The 20,759-nt window shown below is 41.7% G+C and overlaps 1 protein-coding gene across 19 annotated transcripts in view; it reads right to left on the minus strand.

The window, feature by feature from the left end:
* myo18ab (myosin XVIIIA b) overlaps positions 1-20,759 on the minus strand; it is a 152,830-nt gene that overhangs the window by 93,707 nt on the left and 38,364 nt on the right. For 6 of the 19 annotated variants that reach the window (XM_079675541.1, XM_079675540.1, XM_079675544.1 and 3 more), the window contains exons 2-15: positions 17,690-17,798; positions 17,253-17,279; positions 15,459-16,862; positions 12,188-12,265; positions 10,110-10,262; positions 8,843-8,908; positions 7,824-7,911; positions 5,738-5,844; positions 5,143-5,319; positions 4,736-4,946; positions 2,733-2,875; positions 2,407-2,507; positions 1,862-1,925; positions 1,306-1,450 (exon numbers count right to left, since the gene is read on the minus strand). In XM_079675541.1, the coding sequence (XP_079531667.1) occupies positions 1,306-1,450; positions 1,862-1,925; positions 2,407-2,507; positions 2,733-2,875; positions 4,736-4,946; positions 5,143-5,319; positions 5,738-5,844; positions 7,824-7,911; positions 8,843-8,908; positions 10,110-10,262; positions 12,188-12,265; positions 15,459-16,862; positions 17,253-17,279; positions 17,690-17,728 (2,803 nt within the window). In that variant the 5' untranslated portion in view covers positions 17,729-17,798. The remainder of the gene's footprint in view (positions 1-1,305; positions 1,451-1,861; positions 1,926-2,406; positions 2,508-2,732; positions 2,876-4,735; positions 4,947-5,142; positions 5,320-5,737; positions 5,845-7,823; positions 7,912-8,842; positions 8,909-10,109; positions 10,263-12,187; positions 12,266-15,458; positions 16,863-17,252; positions 17,280-17,689; positions 17,799-20,759) is intronic. The other 13 variants (XM_079675542.1, XM_079675538.1, XM_079675543.1 and 10 more) reach the window with 11 other exon arrangements.

Consider the following 20,759-nt stretch of genomic DNA (forward strand, 5'->3'; position numbering starts at 1 on the left):
TTCAAAGCCAATGTGTTGAGTGGAACCAAGGCAACCTGACAGCCTGTGCTGCCAGCCAATCATAGAGCTCAGATACAGAGCCAGAGAATCAACAGGAGCTCCCTGCCAAGCACAAACTTCATGAGGATAAACAGCGTAAGCTGGGAAATACAAGTTGTGTGTCAGAGAAGTGAAAACAAGCTTTACTTTGCTTTTGAGAATGTGTTGTAATACGAGAGCAGGTTGGGAGTTGAATGTGGGCGACATTGGGACGCATCAGAGAGAGAAGTTTAAAAAGGAACAGCAAGTTCTGATACCTGTGATTTTTATCTCGCAAAAGGGTGAGACAGGGAGCGGGAACACGTCATGAAGCAAACACAAGGGAGAGAGATGAAGAGAGGAGGGGAGGGAGGGAGGAGGAGCAGAAACAATAAAAATGCTAATGTCTTAAGGCCTGGAAGGAACGATAAAGACATAAAATACAAACAAGAGAGCCTCTGAAATAAAGTGAAAAAGAGTCAACAACTTGGGTGTTGTTTTTCCATTACCTTCATCTCCGTCTGCGTTTGATAGGGCGCAGCATGCAAACATGCAAGCAGAGAGAGGGGGTTAGAGATAACACAGTTCAGAGATTCATCAGTTCACAGCAGCAGGAACACATACACATTAGCAGTAAACCACAGTGACACCACCATCATGCTTTAGAAGACCAAGCTGAGCAGTTAGACGTGGCGCTGTTGGATCCACAGACCCTGGTTTGGATGCTAAATGATCCTCTGCCAAGAGCTAAAGAAAGTTACACACTGAAGACTTTGAAAATTGAAAATGTTCCACTTCTCATCATAAAACATGAATACACACTTATAAAGAAATGTGCTGGTCAAGATGTTTGGAAAGATTTCAAAGTCCTGGAGGAATATAAGAAATTCCTGTCAGGTATTATCTGTGTTTATTATTAGAGACTTGAAAACAATTGATAGGAAGGTTTTTATAAAAATGACATTGGATTTATATTTAATTCGAAATTATTTAAAATTACGTTCGAGACTCTTTGTTGAACATTTGTACTTAAACTTGTATCATAAACTCAAATGTAAAACTTGTTTTATTCTGTAATGGAGCAACTCTAGTAGTACAATACTCAGATTTCGATTTGATTCACATGTCAAGCCTGACACCTAGTGGCAGTTAGAGGAATGTCAACACCGTTCTGATTTAAGCATGATGTCTGTTGTAACGATCAGTAGAAGCAATAAGACAATCTTCCATATTAGCGATATGCTTCAGATTTGATGTACTTGCAGTTAGTCAGGTGGGAGTTCCTACCTTTAGTGGCTCCTGCGGCCCCTAAGTGGTAAACGGCCCCCAGGATGAGCCAAAGGGCCTTCTGCTCCTCCCCAGAGATGCCCAGCACCTTCATGGCCGCCTGCAGCTTGGTGAACTGCTGCGAGGCTCGCTGCTTGTCCTCAGGCTGGAGAGAATGGGATCCAACTTTAAAAATCCCTAACAGGAAGTGCAATTGTTGCAGCTGCAAAAGCTACTACCATACATTACATTACATTTAGCTGATGCTTTTATCCAAATCAACTTACAATAGGTGGAATAAACCATCAATATACAAATTCAGTTGAAACAGGTGGGTTTTCAGGTGGACAGAAGTTGTGTAGATGTTAGAGCCCAAAGGATACATTGACAACAAATGACAAGACATTTAGGTACGGAAGTTCTAAAACAATTGTTTCACCAGAGTTTGTATTTGACACTTGTTGGTAGGAAATTATGTAAATACAATTTTACAAAAGCGGGTATATAGCTCGTTCAAATAGATAAAGATGTATTAAATCATAAAACAGACAAAAGAGAAAGCTCTTAGTTGAATTACCTTAGACTGTGGGAGGATCCCAAAAGCACTGTTCTGAGCCAGATGGTTAAAGTGCAGCTCCGTTCTGAAGAGAGGAGCACAGAGGTAAGATATTAGCAAATGAAATGATGTCAACGTACCTGTATTCAGATTTGGTTTATCCCACAATTCCCGCCATTTGTGACGCAAAAATATTCAACATTGCTTATTTATCTTCTGGAATCATGTATGTGTTAAGTGCACAAGTTTGCTTATATGTTTTAACCTCTAACTTGAACTGTTATTATTATAATCCCAATAAGTATTATTTTTACGACTCAATTTTATGATCAAAAACACATTCAATCTCCTGACTACAACATACTTGATCCAACCTGATCTGATGAGCTGTGATGCTCAAATCAAAACAAAACTCATCTTCCTGCAATTGGAGGACAATTTAAACACCCCTTTTACTGTCATTGAACATCACAAAATATGTATAACTTGGAAAACTAAAGGACTTCATAGTATTGCTATTCAAATGCTGAGGTTTTGTTGAAAAAAAGAAATGCTAAAAGAGTCACCTCAGGCTGCTGTCGGCTCCGGCCATCATGTAGTAAAAGACGTTGAAGGTGGACTCCGCCTCGGGCCGTTTGCTCACCCTCAGTTTCTCCAGCAGCATGGTCTGAGCCGGAGGAGAACACAGGTTCAGTTCTACTATATGTCTAAAATAGAAGTTGACGAGTGTGTGTGTTTGTCTTTATCACATTATGGGGCCCCCAACATGTTAGCAGAGTCACAACATGGGGTCCAAAAAATCTTTCAATAAATCCGGACCCACCAATTTATATTAAAGATGTTGCAAATAGGGTTCATAACAAGAGTGCGTATGTGTGTTTGGGAGGGGTACCTGGATGGAGGCAGAGGCCACCTGCCCAGCCTGGTCGAAGTCGAGGGACACTACGTGGGAGAAGCGGCTGGCGTTGGTGTTCATAGAGGTGGAGCTGTTGCCAAAAGCCTCCAGGATGGTGTAGACCGCTTGCCACTTCTCAGCTGTGTCACACAAAAAAAAATGTAAAAGTGGATCTCAACATTTGTTCTGGAACATCAGTGCAAACTGTTTTAAAATGGTTCATCCGCCCTCTTGTGGTTTTTTTAGTTAATACTTAAGCAACAATAATAATACGCAGTTTGTCTAAAAGCAACCAATTACATACTTGACCCTAACCCCAACTCACTATGTATTACATACATGAATAGACAATGGATTAAAAAAGTCCCCGCATGTGGACTGACCTTACTGTGAAGGAGACTAAAGACAACAGGAGGCTAATAAAGTGTGCAAAGAATCATTATACAAATGACTATTCATACATTGAAAATAGCTCTCACTGTATCTACTGTAGTTAGCTAGTTAAAGGGCCCATGTCATGCTTTTCCGGTTATTACCCGTCCCCTTGTGTGTTATGTAGCTTTTTCTGCATGTAAACGGTCTGCAGAGTCACAAACCCTCAAAGTACACCCTGTAGCGAGTAAAACTCTAACACAGAAAAGACCTGTCTATGCTGCCCCAGAATGCCTCGTTGGACATTTCTCTTTTTCCATTTGTTTCTTCCATGCGGTTCCCGAAACCAAAATGGACCAATCCGCGGAGCTCCTCACACACCAGGATCCCTTCGCGTCACTATCAAACGCAGTGGGGGGACCCTTACGGCCCCTACACACGGCGGCGTGCGTTGCCGCTTCAACGCTTCTGCCCATTCACTTTGAATGGGGTGACGTCACGATTCGCCGAACTGCATTGTGGGAGCAAAGCGTAGCTTCTCTCGCGGTGCTCGCTGCAAAAGTAGAGCAATGTTCTACTTTTGTACGCCTCGACGGAGGCGTCAGCCAATCGAATCATATGCCAGTACAAGCTCTAGCCAATCAAACCGCGTGCTTGTGTGTCTGGGGCGGGAGATTCATGTGATTGGTCGTTGGTCGAGTTTCAACCCCCCCCGCCGGCAAGCGACAACGCACGCTGCCGTGTGTAGGGGCCGTTAGCGTACATTTTCAACTAACAGGGAGTCCCATTGACTTGCATAGAGCTCCATGGTTGGGAATAGACGAGTTGGGATGGCGGAGAAATGCTCTCCGCAGACCCATTCTCACAGCGTTTATCAATCTTTTTCTTACTCAATATCAAGACACACTTATTGTTTTTACTTCGGCTGTGAGTGTTTGTGTGTGCTCAGGATGAGTTTCGCGCAGTTCCGCTGTATCGCCGACCCGGAAACCACACCAGTAAGCCAGTTCACTGAGCAGCGAGCCTCGCAACGTCCCGACCAATTAGAGCACAGTGGGCTCACGGGGGGGGGGGGGGGGGGGGGGGGGGGTCAGGAGCTCCAACAAGCCGTTTAGGACAGAGAGTGAATACACATACTATACAGAGATGCTGTATGAGAAACCAATGTGAGTTTGGAACATTGCACAATGTAAATCTATTCTAGTAGACCTCAACAATGGAATTATGATCAGTAGAAATGGCCATGACATGGGACCTTTAAGTGTTTTTATAATGATAATATGTTATGAATGGCTGTTGCTCCACTATCTTTGTAGTTTTATGTGCCTAACGTTAGCTATCTAACTCCGGCAGTGCCTTTATGCCTTAATTACTAAAAAAGTGGCTTTAATATGTGGAAATGATTCTGCGGATCAAAATGTGCCCCAGTCGTAAATATACGCTAGCCGCAGATGATATTTTGTGCATTATTGGAAATATCCAATTTGTTTTAGTCAAGGGAGACCTTGCAATGCTAATTTCCAGGTAGGCCTACAAAAAAACATCATTACTGTACCACTCTACTAGTCAACTCTATCTATTCATGGGATTGTTGTGATAACTGCCCTCTTTTCTCTCTGCAGGCTTACCAGAGAAGATCTTGCCCGTGCTGCCAGCGATGGAGACCAGGTACTGCACCAGGTGCTGGCAGTTGGTGGTCTTGCCACTGCCGGACTTGCCCAGCAGTACGATGGACTGATCCTGCCGGGTGGTGAGCAGGTTCCGGTAGGCAGACTGGGCCACGGAGTAGACATGAGGTGCAGAGTCCTCGCGCCGACAGCCTTTGAACATGTGCATTACCTAATGGGGCAGAAAGAAACGTTAGAAGAAAATAATATAATCAAAATGTGTCAGTATTATAGCCACAGTGCATACTGCAACAATAAATAAAAAAAGGCAAAAATCCTACTTTTTTTTCGTAGAGGGAATCAGTCTGATACTTACATTGGTCCGCATATAGAAATACATCTTCCCTTGCCCCTAGTCTTAAACGTACCTTCTCAGAGTACATGGAGGGTGTGCTCAGGGGGTTGATGACCACCATGTTGGGTCCAGCATAGGTGTGGTTGAGGTTGCCTCCGTAGCGCTGCCTCAGGCAGTTCATCACACTGGACTCATTGAGATAGAGCAGTGAGGCCAGGTCCTCTGAGCGGTTGTATGACGGAGGGTTGGCCTGCACACAAGGAGGGGTAACTACATGCATACGTTTCAACACCACCAGCCTATTAGCTCAAATTGGAGCTAGCGTCCAGTGGTACTGTTATATGATTGAGTATAAAACTGTGTCGGGGTTCAAGTAAGATCCCTCATCTGGAGGATTGTCGAGAGCAACTGAGGAAAACTGAGGTTCTTTTCTACCAAATGGCCAAACTAACTTCTGTTTGCAAAAGGTGAAATATGTTATCCAAAAAACATATACATATACCTTCTATGATGAATTCTCTACATTATTGTGATTGATTTAGAAAGTATTCCTGTATTAAGCAGGATAATATGCAGCAAGTCGGTCACTACAGCTAAAGAACCCCAACAAGTTGACCTGGACCCTGAAACACAAGATCCCTAACTTTGCTCTACCATCTCATATTCACCTTTTCTATGTCGTCTTCGTCAACTTCCAGTAATGTCCCATCATGCTCCAGTTTGATTTTCACCTTGCCCTCTGGCAGGGAACCAGCTTCTGTCTTCACCACAGTGGCTGTTTAGAGAAAGGATAGGAAACACCGTCAGTCCTCATACTCATCTGTTCATCTAAAAGGCTAAATGAAGCACGGACAGTTTAGGATTTTCATGTTCAGAATTGGGAATAAGGCAGATAACCACATGGATGTAAACGGAGCTTCTCATGTTCAGAGGAAATTATATAACATTTTCCCTTTGAAGACTGGAAAATAAGATAAAAAGGAACCTAAATATGTGAAATGATAGATTTGACACATTTCTTCTGTTGTTGTTGATACCAAAATAACATCTGGTCATAATAGATCCTAGATACAATGCACAGTGGAGTATGGAAGTTAAACACCATGCATTCTTGGTTTTGTGGTGTTAAGGGGAAAATCGTTTTAAAAGGCACCGCAAAGGGACATGAATATAAAGACACTTTGGGCGACGAGGACACAATGTATGGCTTTTCTAGCTATTAAAGGAAGCATTTGGGCAAGAAGCCTAGCTGCTTTTTCCAACAGTAGAACAACTCAAATGGTAATTCATATATCTGTGCGTTCAGCGCAAAACTGGAGTCGTGACATGGTCTATCTTGGAATGAATACGCACAACTCAAGTTCTCGAGAACACATTGGCCCAAGTGTAATCTGGGAGTTTATCTGCCACGTCTGAAAACAGTGGTTTAGCTTTGATTGGTTAAAAAAAACATAACGTTAACTGAAGTATAAATGTGACTGAACTCAAATTCTGCAATGAGCAGTGCAAAGAAAAGGTTGACATTAACATTTGCAATTGAAGCATAGTAAGGCCAAATTCCGATCAGAATAACTGAAGTGCTGACAATTCACTCAGCAGAACTGGTGAATGGATTTTGTATGTGGATGTGGCTCAGGGGTGAACATCCCAGGGTCTACCATTCACAGGGTCAGTGGTTAAATCCCCAGACATTGCTGTAAACATCTGGAATTGGCCCGATACCTTGACCCAAATCACTCCCGCAGGACTACGCTATTGTCAGGGTTCATACACTTTTTCACTAATGATTTTCAATTACTTTTCCATGACCTTTATCTCATTTTCCATGACCAAAATAAGTACTCTCTCAGCGGTACCACCGACACATTTTTATTTTAACATGGTAAGCTGGAAAATAAGGTCTGCATATGAAACATGTTGTGCCTATCTAAAACAAATCCAATAGTAGGCTTACTAGCTCCTACAGACTAAAGACACTGTAGACTAGAGGGCGTGATTGTAAAAATCTCTCACCAGAAAAATACCTCGACAGTTAAATGCCATTTTACGTTTCATTACTATTCAGTATTTATTATCGTTATAGTATTACTATTTTGGCGATCAAATAAAATATAAATTATATTTGAGGCAAATTTGGTTACATTTCCAAAACTTTTCCAAAACTTTAGGACAAATATTGTTTTCGATAACTTTTCCAGGGCCTGGAATTTGCATTTTGAATTTCAATGACTTTTCTAGGTTTTTAATGATTGTAGGAACCCTTTATTGTGTATGTAATTATATAAGTGTATGTACGTCCCTTTGGATAAACGTGTCAGCTAAAGGGCATGTCATAATAATAATGTAATAATTATGCTATATATACTTCCTTTTATAACACAACAACACAATACACAGTTGATGCTTACGCGATTCAGAAAACAAAATGAAAATACTTTTGAAAAAAATATCAATTTAAATCCAATCTTCTTTGTAATTATTAACAATACTTATTTGAAGATTTGTATATGGAATTAATTTTTTTAAACAGTCATTTATTTACCTGTTTTTTTTTTTTTTTTAAAAGACGCCCACATTTTAAAAAGAGAAAGCACAAAAATGTAAAACTTGTGTATGTATAAATGTAACATTCTTTGCACAATTTATAATAAGGATATGTTTTTAAAAAAAAAGAGAGAGAGAGAGAAAGCACATTGCAAGGAAAACGAGAAAACATTTCCTGCATTTGAATGTTTTAAAAGTAATCCGTCTCACCCAGGGAGAAGCCATCTTTGTGGACCAGCCAGACTTTCTCTGATCCATACCAGGCCTGCTCGGCTGCGATCTGCTCCTCTGTCTTCACCTGGGGGACACAAAGGATAAGGAGAACAATGGGTGGATAGCAGCAGAGAGCAGAGAAGAGGGAATTGTTATCGCCTCGGCACTCTAGTTCAAAACCAGTACATGCTGATAGGTTATGATGGAAAAGCTTGATGAACATGCAGTGGGGCACAGTGGATGGAAAAATCTCCCACTGAGCACATCAGGGAGGTGTTTTTGTGTGTCTGTCTGTGTGTGTGAGGAACTTCAAAAACACACACATGTCAAGCCTCAGGGGTGTGTGAAGGGGGTTCAATGGCAACCGTGGAAACACAAAGTACCAGGGAGTACCTCAGTTCAGTGAGCACAAAAGGGAAAAGTGAGGAAGGACCAACAACCATAAACTCAAATAATAGAACACATTACACAAATGTACCATTCTAATGTTGGCTTTAGATAGTTTAGATGACCAATAACATTTATTTCTAGAACAAAACACTGAATTTTGTGGTTTTTGGGTTGAAAAATGATGATAAAGGGTTATGGTAAATCGTAGGTTGATCTGTATATGTAGTTGTATGACATGTCTTACTTTACTTTTAAAATGCAGCCCCTTCATGGCCTTGTTGAACTCTTACCTTAATTAAGCTGAAATATATATATTTTTCCGAGGTCTTTGTCCTCGTCTCCTAACTTTCTGTTGTTGTACCTTGATGGTTTATATTAGCATTGACTTATTTAAATAATGTAAACAAACTAACAAAAACCACAAAAAAAGTCAGACTTGTGGAAGTATAACTTAAGAAAAATGATTTCAAACTTGGTGACGACTACTTAAAGTTCACATCATTTCAATGGGACGAGTGACCAAGACACACTGCACTTCACAAGCAAGCAAAGGGAACGATCACAACACAGCACAACATTCTCCGGTGGGGGGGGGACCGTGGGACTCGGGACAGTGCAAGCCCCACCTGGGACTGCTGGGCTGCAGCATGAGATGCCTGAAGGAGGGCCACAGGGTCCTCTTCCACTGATCCCTGGTGATTTGGCCAGCATGAAGAGGTCAAAAGTCAGTTATATATGGGTAACAAATGTTTTGCCGACACACATATGAATAGATAAGCACACAGAGAAATGGAAGTATCATCGGCATGTTGTCTGAACAAAGACTGGTTTGTTATACTTATCCTGTGGGAGAGATATCAAGTTTCAATGTGATCATCAATGTGAGGATCAACTTAATCCTCTCACTGTCTTTATAGTCTTTCTGATTAAAGGGGCCCTATTATGATCATTTTCATATTTGTATTGTGTGCCTCTACTGACCCGTCCCTTAGTCTATCAAGTACAATGTGTTGGAGCGCTAGCCAATAGTAGCGCGAGTGTTACATAGCGAAGTCAATTTGTCGCGGAAGTCAACTAAGGCGGGGGGGGGGGGGAGAGAAACTCCCTCTGAAGGGAACTTTGGGATTTTAGCCTTAGCAGACCATTTACATGCACAACAAACCTATAAGACGCTACAGGAAATAAAAAACCAAAAAAAGCATAATAGGGCCTCTTTATTACACTTTGGGGAAAGGTTAACTGATTCTGGAACAAAAAGCAACTGCAGGACAACAAAAGTAGTAGTAGATTCATAAACAAACATTCATACTCAGGCATTCCAATCGTCAGTACTAAAGATACCAAGCCCATGCAGGTTCCTTTATCAGCCTGGTGTGTCATGGAAATAGAGATGTCGTCATGCCACTGTGTGTTACATTGCACCTTATGTCCATGGCAAAACAAGAAAAGTCCTGCCAAAAGCTTCTTGCTGAATCATTCATACTTTATGGTGTGTGTGTAAAATATGGGGGGCGAAAAGAATCAGCGACTGTTCAGAAAGTATATTTAGGCTGACAACACGGGTAGGATGAATAAACAACAATCAATTTTGATCTCTGTGTTATTTTTGCCCTAAATATATAATATTTAAGCATCTTTATCACCCATAAATCTACAACTCAACTAGGAGATGTGGCTTTGTTTTGTAGTCACAACCACACATGAGAATCTGATGCTAAACACTCTTAAACTAACAATGTGTGAGTTTTGTTGGCGTATTAGGTTAGATTTAGTTCCTTCAAAACGTTTTCCCCTGGCTAAAGTAGCTTTAGGGTTATCCATTATTCAGTATATAGACTTGAAATACTGCAGACGAGTGAAATGAGAAGAGGTTAGAAGTATTCTTGTCCTTACACTCTGACAAGTCACACGATTACAAACTCCAGCCAGGAGGCCTAGAGGAAATCTGGAGGGCTGAGGTACCTGGATGGGGCCCGGGATGGGGCTCTGATTCTGCGGCGCGGCAGGGACGGGGGCTTGGACAGAAGCCGGAACACTGACTGTCAGCTTTGCCACAAAGCAACCACAGCGAGACAATGACAACCACCAAAAGCAGTGTATGAAAGGCATCGAGGGAAGGAGAGAGAATGGGGGGGAAACAGGACAAAGAAGAAGACGACAATGTCAACATGGACTTTTGGATGAAGAAAATGCAGTGCATAAAAGCATAGAAAAAGTTAATGGACAATGGAAAGGGATGAAATTACAAAGGTTTTAGGGGGATTAAATAGAACCAAACTATCAGAGTGACACATTATTAGGCAGCAGGTCTGACATAATGCTGTTAGCAACTTGTTAACATGCCTGAGGGGAAACCTCCCCTTTAACGCCACTGTTCAATTGGGAACTTTCTTGGAGTTTCAACAACTCCAGAGTGGCTCCTCTTATCAAGTTTAAAAAGGCCCCTATTACGCCAATTTCTAGGTTTCATATTTGCATTTTGTGCATCTAATGTAATTACATTACATGTCACTTGTTAGACGCTTTTATCCAAAGCGACTTACACTCTCAATACTGTGGACAATCCCCACAGGAGCAATTTGGGGTGAAGTGTCTTGCCCAGCGACACAACGACATGCTGACTGCAGTGGGGTTTGAACCTGTGCTCCCCTGATCCAAACATCAACGGACTAGTCCACTGCGCCACAGCCTCCCTGTATACAAGCTTTAATGTCTAAAAAATTCTTTATTTTTCTCATACTATGTGTATAACACACTACAGTAAAGGGAAAACCCCAAAAAGCATAATAGAGCCCCTTTAAGGAAGTATCCTTCTCTAGTTAAACTTCCATTCTACCATTCAAACATTTGGACAGGACTAGATATCAACAGACACACAGTTATAGTATTTTGAACCAGGCCAGAAAATAGTAGATTGGGATATCCCTAGAGTTGGTGTGTAGGAAACTGGGATTGATATCTGTCTTTTGAGAGCAGCCATAGGTTTCAGATAAGTAAAAGGTTGTTAGCAATACAAGTGCATGATGAAAGCCAGAGAAAGTGAGTTAGATAGGGTAAGGGTAAGAAAGATAGGGCCCGGACAGCAGCAGAGGGGATCATATTTCACTCTGTTATAAGTCACCACTGGTGGAGCAACTGTTCTGCCCCTAACCCCCCAGCAAAGAGGGCTAGAGACTACCTCCTAATACTTTCCTCTGCTGTGTCTCTCTGTAAATACACACCAATAAACCAAGCATGGTGAGTCATGTGAAGAACTTAGGGGCGCAGTCATTGTTTGAGTTAGGGATGCTAAGGTTATGCTAGCCAACACATTACAAAACAACCCTATAATAGGAATAGAGTGGTGCAGCGATGATGTCTTTTTTAGGCCAACCCAGAAGTTAGCATTGCATGGGCTCCCTCGACAAAAAGCAATGGGATTTTTCTATAGAATTTTGAAATATTCCAGAATAAGATCTGTGGCAAAGATATGTTAATGGTGCTTACGCGTTTTGCAAAGCAGCAATCAATCTCCACATGTTGACATTACTGTTATAACTTATGAGGCATAAATACAATCAACAGAAGTAAAAAGCTAACGTTTGGCTATACGGACGCATGATGAAGTTTAGCAGTCTCATTAAGTCCATTATTAGCAACTCTTTGACACAAGTTTCAGACATTGACAAGTGACATATTTACTGATGTATTATATGTTCTATTTCCTCCTAATCTCTCCTAATCTTGTTTAACCACAGACCTTATTTCAGTCACAACGAAAAACTACTATAAAAAAAGTGACTGAGAGAAGGGAAGATGTAAGTGCTAAGATGCTAGCTCATTTCAAGGTTTAGGACTCGATTAGGTGAAGCTGAGCCCAAATTCAAATTTTTGATTCAAAGCAAAAAAATGTAATTGGTTGTGTAAAAGATGAAATGGACAGACAAAGAGACATAAAGCAAAGACAATACAAGAATAATGTGCAGGTATACAGCAGGGTGATTTACAGGGGCACCGAAGATCCTCATCAGACGTCTCTGAGCCTCCTCGGTGGGACTGAGCGGCGCCTCCTACAGATCAGAGCAGCAACACATTGACACTAAGCAAACTGACAGAGCCGAAGCAGAGCCCATGACTTCACACAATCAGAGAAAAATATTCCTCTTACAAATCTATCTGGAATCATTTTCCCTAGAGGACATTCCTGTCATCAACATTACAAAGCATCTTTTTGTAGTATCTGATTTAAAAAGACCTTGTTAGTAAACATTCAAAGGTGCTTCCAACACCATGCACACTGGTAAATCCATTACACACACACCAGAGTTCCGGTTAGCCGGTAATTACCGGACTATGACCGGTGAAATCTAAATCTCTCCGGTCAAAGTGTCCGGTCAAAATCATTTCCCCTTAGCACAATACCGCATCAGTTGCGCCACTGATGTGACAGACAAGAAGAGTATGTGACAGACAAGAAAAGTCAATTCTAATGTCTAACACGTAATGTGGAGAAAGAGATGTCCTGTATGGGTTGATTGTGCGTTGATCTATTGGTAATGCCTCTGGGTTCCGGTCGGCATGTAAACAAATGCATAGCGCTATACTTTGCGGCCTCACCCGGTTGCATAGCTACGCTTACTGTTTAGGTGTCTTTTAATAAGCAGGTAGTCATATCATTAGCTAGAACTAGCTGGATCTGATCGATATGGATATAAACACGAGTGAAGTCTAATCTGACGGGAGAGAGAGATCAGCTGCTGCTGACGAGTCGACACGCAGCTCTGCATAATCACATGCAGCGGTGAGCGAAGCAACACACACACTCTTCAGGTTAGAATATTACACGTAGCTATTTTAATTACCTCTCAAACTACCTAAACTGACCATTACTGATCCGCGAGCTGCATGATACTGACGGGCTGTCAAGAGAGGGAGAGAGCGCTCTGTTTATTATTCCCGTGTTATTGTAAATTACTGTACACTTTTGAATAGTTAATCTACTAGTATTAGTGTGTTTAATATCAAATCATATCAATTAGTTTTAAAGCTCAATAAATAACAAAGAAGACCTTTGACCGACACTTTTCAAATTTTGTCCGGAAGATTTAAACTTTAACGGACATGTTGACCGGCGAAAAAAAATATTCTAACGGGAACTCTGACACACACACTAATATACAAGTGTCTGGTTAAGAGAGTGATATTAGAAACACACTAGTTGCAACAAACCAGCAAAGCAAATCAATGTACCAAAGACATATGGGCAAACATAAGGGGTCTGACTGCTTTAAACCTGTGGGGAAGAACCCTAGTCCTAATTCAACTAATGTGTTTATCATATCATCAAAACAGAGTCATAATTCATGTCATAAATACATTCCAGAAGATAGATCTTTCCAGCAAATAATAATAATATTTCAATTCGACAGCAAAAGTTGTAGGCCTTTCTAGAGTTACTTTACTAGTCAGAGGCAGCATGTTTTTTGGAGTAAACTGAGACCAAGTCAGGTCTTGCACAAATTCAGCATGAGCCCAGGAAAAACAGTATGTCTGCCATCTGTTCCTGGAGAGTTGTACTATCTGTTCATGTTCATGGGTTTTGCTTTGAGAATGCAACACTGCAGTAATTGGATCTACATAGGTCTCCTGTTGGTTAACTCAAACTCTAGACCACTGAAATCTTGCGTTTGGAGCTGTATCCGGTGGAACTTGAACTACAATCTGCTTAACAATCACCGGAATAGGAAATTATTGTCAGGAAGTAGATACCAACTCCTCAACAGCCATTGCAAAGGTGACCAACTGCAAAGGTGACCAACAATAAAGGTAATCAACAATAAAAGGCCTTGTAAAACTTGACTTTTTCAGTGTCAAGAAACAAATATCAAAATAATGACTAAAGACCAAGGTCTAAGGCTGGAGCCACACAAGGACGATAACGCAAACGGACCGAAATCGATATCAAAAAAGTATTCCCTCCACACACAACAGGCACCAGAAATGTGTCCGTTCACACGAGACCGTTCGAAAGTGCTGGAGACGTTGTAGTACATGCCAGGCCTGTAAGTGGTGCTGTATTCTGCCACAAAAGCAGCGAAGAAGACTTCCCGTGCATGGTTGCCATGGTTGCCCTTCGGTTCATTCTCCGCTGTGGCTCTTTTTCTCCCTCCCCGAGGCAAGCGTTTGCTCCTGCTGTAAGTCTCCGGTTAGTCCACCAGCAGATGAAAAACACCCACCTCTCTGCCTCTTCCAAGGGACAAGGGGACCGTGCGGCAGAGTTTCAGTTAGATTATTTTTCGCCGGTCAACATGTCCGTTAAAGTTGAAATCTTCCGGACAAAATTAGAAAAGTGCCGGTCAAAGGTCTTCTTTGTTATTTATTGAGCTTTAAAACAAATTCATAACGACTCTATATAATAATATAATAATAAAAAATGGAGCCTCTCTTTTCCTCTCCCTCTTCTGACAGCCCAGCAGCTGATCTCTGAGCAGGAGAGGTGGGGAGAGGGAGAGGTGGGGAGAGGCGGGGCTATTGCTTCAACGTTATCAGGAAATTATCGTACAGGCGTAAACACGGAGCCGTTTTCCCCCCCAGAGCGCTTTGTTTGCAGATCTACCCACCTTGGGACCCGTCATCGTTATCGTTTCCTGCGTTTCCATGTCGGCCTCGTGTGGCCGAACCGTCTATGTGATAGTGAACTGTAGCAGATACGACCGTTATCGTCCTCGTGTGGCCGGGGCCTAAAGCCCCTCTGGCAGAATATGTCAGACATATCAGAAGCACATGTATTTTTTATGTGGTTTGTCTTACAGGTAGTATTACAAAATAATCCTTAAGATTGTTCAAAATAAAAAGGTGTATCGTGGTGTATTGACTACTGTCTCTTTTCCACTGGGGATGACAGTACACTTCAACACAACTGATGGTCATACGTTTTCTTGTCAAAAAGTGCTTAATGGTTGAACAGGAAGCACAGCAAACAAATTTAAACCAGGAGTTCAAAATAAAATGTCTTCTAAACAATAACAACTTATTCCGTAGTTATTCTAAAGAAAGGTACACATTGTGTTCCATTTCATGTTCCGTAGCTTGCCAACGATGGCCATCAAGTAACTCTAAAACCAAGATACAGTGAGGTTACACACAAATATGGGGCAAACTCCATACTGTTCTTTTATCCCAAACATGCATTTCAAACGCTCGTGCAATTTCCACACCAATGTCTCAAATTGTGACCACACATGCAAAGTCTGGACAGTGTACCTCTTGTTGACTGACAGCAGTTTGTTGAATGAGAATCAGAGATTGAGGGGGAGACTGTGGATCGGGGCTGGGACGGAGATGATCTTTGCTGACAGGAGCTGCAACTGGAGAGGGTTTCGCAGCAGGGCTGAAACGTTGTGGAGGAGAGAGGGAGCCAGGTTTCTGGGCCACTTGGGTGGTAGGAGGATTTGTAAGACTAGGTTTTGTAGCCGAATAAGGATTTGTAGGACTAGGTTTTGTAGCTGAAGGAGGATTTGTAGGACTAGGATTTGTAGCCGAATAAGGATTTGTAGGACTAGGTTTTGTAGCTGAAGGAGGATTTGTAGGACTAGGTTTTGTAGCCGAATGAGGATTTGTAGGACTAGGTTTTGTAGCCAAAGAAGGATTTGTAGGACTAGGTTTTCTGGCAGAAGTTGATCTGTGTGCAGGTACAAAGCCAGGAGGTGGAGACAAAGGTGAGGGCTTGGGGGATGGGATGAAGCCAACAATTGGTGGCATCGACAAGGGTCTGGAATGAGTGGATTTGGAAGAAATAGCCTTGCTTGGGGAGTTTACAGCAACAGGAGATTTGATATCATGTGTAACTGGACCAGAGCTTGTCGGTTTGTGATCAACCTCTTGTGGCTTTGGGGTGGTGTTATCCTCTTTCTTCTCCTCTTTGATCACCTCTGGCACAACTACCTTTTCCTCTTTCTTCTCAATTTGCTTCTCCAACTCTATTTTCTCTGGTCGTTCATCCCTAATTATTCGTGGACGGGGCTCTCTTGTCCTGCCTCTTACCATGAGGTTCGTCAATCCTCGCGAAATGTCGTCTTTTTCTTCTGTTTTGATGACGTCATGTTTAAAAGAGAATGCTGGCATTACTGGGGCCTTAGACATTGAAGCTGGCACTGCTTTAACTGGTTCAGCAGCAGACTTGGCTGCTGGTGGAGCTCTGTCTGATGGCTGTGTTGGCACGGCGGTCTCGTCCTCTTCAGTTGGCACGACATTCCTGACAACGCGACGAATCACCTTTATTACTTTCTTACGTGTCAGACCATTGTCTTCTGTAGGATCCATTTGGTTGCCATTGGTGACATTCCCGTTGGCTGGACAGTTGACCACACTTTTGCCCACAATGCCATTTTGCTCTCGCTCTATGTTCATAACTGGCTTTGGGCTCAGAGGTGCTTTTGGTGGTTCAGGGCTCCTTAATAGCTCTGTCGTCTTTGAAGGGGCCTCAGGGCTTTTGAAGCGTTCTGGCACTTTAACAGGTTCCCTGACTTTAGGTGGGGAGGGACTTCTGACCCGGGTTGACAACTCGTTATTCGAAACGGACGGAGGACTTGTTGCCCGGAATAACCCCCTGCCAGGGTCTAGAGCTGGTACTGACTTGGCCCGGCTGGGCGCCCCCTCACTGTCTGGCTACTCATAGAGAGGAAAGAGAGGTGGTATAAGAACATGAATGATGAAGGAAAATCCAAGCATAATATCTTTAATAATCAAGATATTGGTGATTCTTTGAGCTGAATGTATCATTAATAATTGTTTAAAATAATGGCATAACGCCTAGTAAACTACATGGTTACAAACCCTAACCCTACATAAATGTAAGAAGAAGAAGAATGAAGAGCTAGCTGTGCACTGCCTAACCCCTCAGTGACAATTTAAAGTAACCTGAAATCACACATATGGTACTTGCTGGGAGATCTGACTGAAGGCCATTTGTTCAAACTTAACACCAAATGACCAGATGCTAACAGTAACTCCTGCATGGCTACTCTAAAGCAGACAAACGGGACAATATTTACTTACACTTTTGCTTCCTGGATCTTCTTTGATCTAAATATTTTAATATAAAAAGAAAACTAAATCAAACCCTTCACACTACATGAGGCTGTTCATCACACATGGTGCAAAGTCACAACATGCGCATTTTCAGTTTTATTTGCATTTAAATTATTTTTGCACTGCAACACGTTCTCAAAATACAAGCGGTCAATCTTACTAATTATAGGGCTTACAAAGTATGCACTCACTGCATTGTAAGTGAACTTGTTAGGTGTCCAGCAAACGATATAGGTGGTACAATATCACAACGTCTTTAACGTGCTTAGGCATGAGAGTGAAAGCTATTACAATCTTAGTGTGATACAAGCAAAAGCCACACGTACCTCAAGACACACATGTTAATACACAGCCTAAAACACCGGAAAACCATGCAGTTTGAGAAATGTCCAAGTGAGACTTCCCTTTTGTTCCCAGAAGGAAAAGCGAGATGAGAATGCCATGTTGGCTGATCTGCTGTCATGGGCTGTGATGGATGAGATGAGAGCAGGAGGAAGAGGAGGGGAAGGGGAGCTAGGAGAGGAAGCATGGTGAGAACACAGACAGGTGAATAGAAACGACAATCTTCAGGGATCTACAGAGATCTTTGAATTGTCAATGTAAGCAGAGCCACACGTTGATGGCAAAGCGATGAATAGGATCTTGGAGAAGTAGTGGAGGTACAGAAGATTATAGCAGCAAAAATACACCACAAAAAATAAATAAAAGGTTTGTAAAAAATAAAAGGATCAAACATTGTCAACCCACTATAACCAAATAGGGAACAACGCTCCACGAAACCATGAATGGTGAACAAAAATATAAGCATCCCTGGTAACTTTTAAATGAGCAAGAAGAAAATGCCAAAACAGTTCTGAATACATGCATCCAGCTTCAGTGCAACATCAGAAAGAAATACTGTACAAGCTTATTTTGAAATGTTTTTAGACATTTTCATTATCCTATTTCTAGATTCCTTGTTTTTCAGTTTGCCCACACATCAAACATGTCTCTTTCAATTATAATACTTTATGCTAAATCTCTTCTTTGTCATGCACCTTAAGCAGCCAATATAGGTAGGTATCCTAAGCTTCCGAACCCAAGAAGAGCAGGAGCATTAGCTTTAACCAAGCCAATGTGAATTTCTACCATGGAATACAGTGACGCAGTGATGATATACAGTGGGGCAAAAAAGTATTTAGTCAGCCACCAATTGTCCAAGTTCTTCCACTTAAAAAGATGAGAGGCCTGTAATTTTCATCCTAGGTATACCTCAACTATGAGAGACAAAATGAGAAAGAAAAAAAAAAATCCAGAAAATCACATTGTCTGATTTTTAAAGAATTTCTTTGCAAATTATGGTGGAAAATAAGTATTTGGTCAATAACAAAGGTTCATCTCAATACTTTGTTATATACTGTACCCTTTGTTGGCAATGACAGAGGTCAAACGTTTTCTGTAAGTCTTCACAAGGTTTTCACACACTGTTGCTGGTATTTTGGCCAATTCCTCCATGCAGATCTCCTCTCGAGCAGTGATGTTTTGGGGCTGTCGCTGGGCAACACAGACTTTCAACTCCCTCCAAAGATTTTCTATGGGGTTGAGATCTGGAGACTGGCTAGGCCAATCCAGGACCTTGAAATGCTTCTTACGAAGCCACTCCTTCGTTGCCCGGGCGGTGTGTTTGGGATCATTGTCATGCTGAAAGACCCAGCCACGTTTCATCTTCAATGCCTTTGCTGATGGAAGGAAGTTGTCACTCAAAATCTCACGATACATGGCCCCATTCATTATTTCCTTTACACGGATCAGTCGTCCTGGTCCCTTTGCAGAAAAACAGCCCCAAAGCATGATGTTTCGACCCCCATGTTTCACAGTAGGTATGGTGTTCTTTGGATGCAACTCAGCATTCTTTTTCCTCCAAACACGTCTAGTTGAGTTTTTACCAAGAAGTTCTATTTTGGTTTCATCTGACCATGTGACATTCTCCCAATCCTCTTCTGGATCATCTAAATGCTCTCTAGCAAACTTCAGACGGGCCTGGACATGTACTGGCTTAAGCAGGGGGACACGTCTGGCACTGCAGGATTTGAGTCCCTTGCGGCGTAGTATGTTACTGATGGTAGCCTTTGTTACTTTGGTCCCAGCTCTCTGCAGGTCATTGACTAGGTCCCCCCGTGTGGTTCTGGGATTTTTGCTCACCGTTCTTGTGATCATTTTGACCCCACGGGGTGAGATCTTGCGTGGTGCCCCAGATCGAGGGAGATTATCAGTGGTTTTGTATGTCTTCCATTTTCTAATAATTGCTCCCACAGTTGATTTATTCACACCAAGCTGCTTACCTATTGCAGATTCAGTCTTCCTAGCCTTGTGCAGGTCTACAATTTTGTTTCTGGTTTCCTTTGACAGCTCTTTGGTCTTGGTCACTGTTTGAGGTTGTGCTCAGGTGTCTTTTATACTGATAACGAGTTCAAACAGGTGCCATTAATACAGTTAACAAGTGGAGGACAGAGGAGGCTCTTAAAGAAGAAGTTACAGGTCTGTGAGAGCCATAAATATTGTTTGTTTGTAAGTGACCAAATAATTATTTTACAGAGGAATTGACCAATTAATTCATTAAAAATCCTACAATGTGATTTCCTGAATTCTTTCCCCCCATTCTGTCTCTCATAGTTGAAGTGTACCTAGGATGAAAATTACAGGCCTCTCCTCTTTTTAAGTGGGAGAACTTGCACAATTGGTGGCTGACTAAATACTTTTTTGCCCCACTGTATTTGGGGAAGCCAACACACAATTTAGCTTCGCAAAAACTCCTTTGACAAAAAGCGATTTAGGAATTTTGCTGAAAATAAGATCTGTGGCAAACAGACAATGATACCCCTGTTCAGTGAGATCACGTTGAGTAGTCTTTTTTGGTCACCTGTAAGTAGCCAATGTTTTGAACACAGGTAAAAGCTCCCCAGTACGGTTTTTACTGACCTATTTCATGTCATAGAACAGAACGTTAAAATATCTTAAGCTACACATAGCTACAGACCTTATTTTAGGCCTCCAACCAAAAACTGATTTAAAAAAAACGTTGACTTCACAGCAATGGAATCCGGAAGTTTTCAAATGCTAACTAATTTCTGGGTTTATGACTCAATCCTTCAACATTCTATTATATCACTGTTAGAAAAATAAATGTACCGCACTGTAAAACAGACTGTCATTTTTTGGATAATAGTCACATGCTGAATGCTTCAGAAAAACCTGCTGCCTGAAGTTTACACTGCACAGGGTTAAGTAGATGGGTTCTGCTGCCTTCTCTAACGTATTTAATGTATCTTTTCACAGTGCAAAAAAAAACTGGTCTCCCTTAATCTGATTCGGACAGTAGGCCTTTAGCCCTTCACTGTATGGCAGGGGTACTCAAATACAAATCTTAAAAGGTCCAACATTTTTTTTTCAATAAGACAAAGGTCCGTTTATTACGGTCATTCAAACTTTTAAACA

This window comes from Notothenia rossii (assembly GCF_949606895.1).
Source record: "Notothenia rossii genome assembly, chromosome: 4".
Lineage (NCBI taxonomy): Eukaryota > Metazoa > Chordata > Actinopteri > Perciformes > Nototheniidae > Notothenia > Notothenia rossii.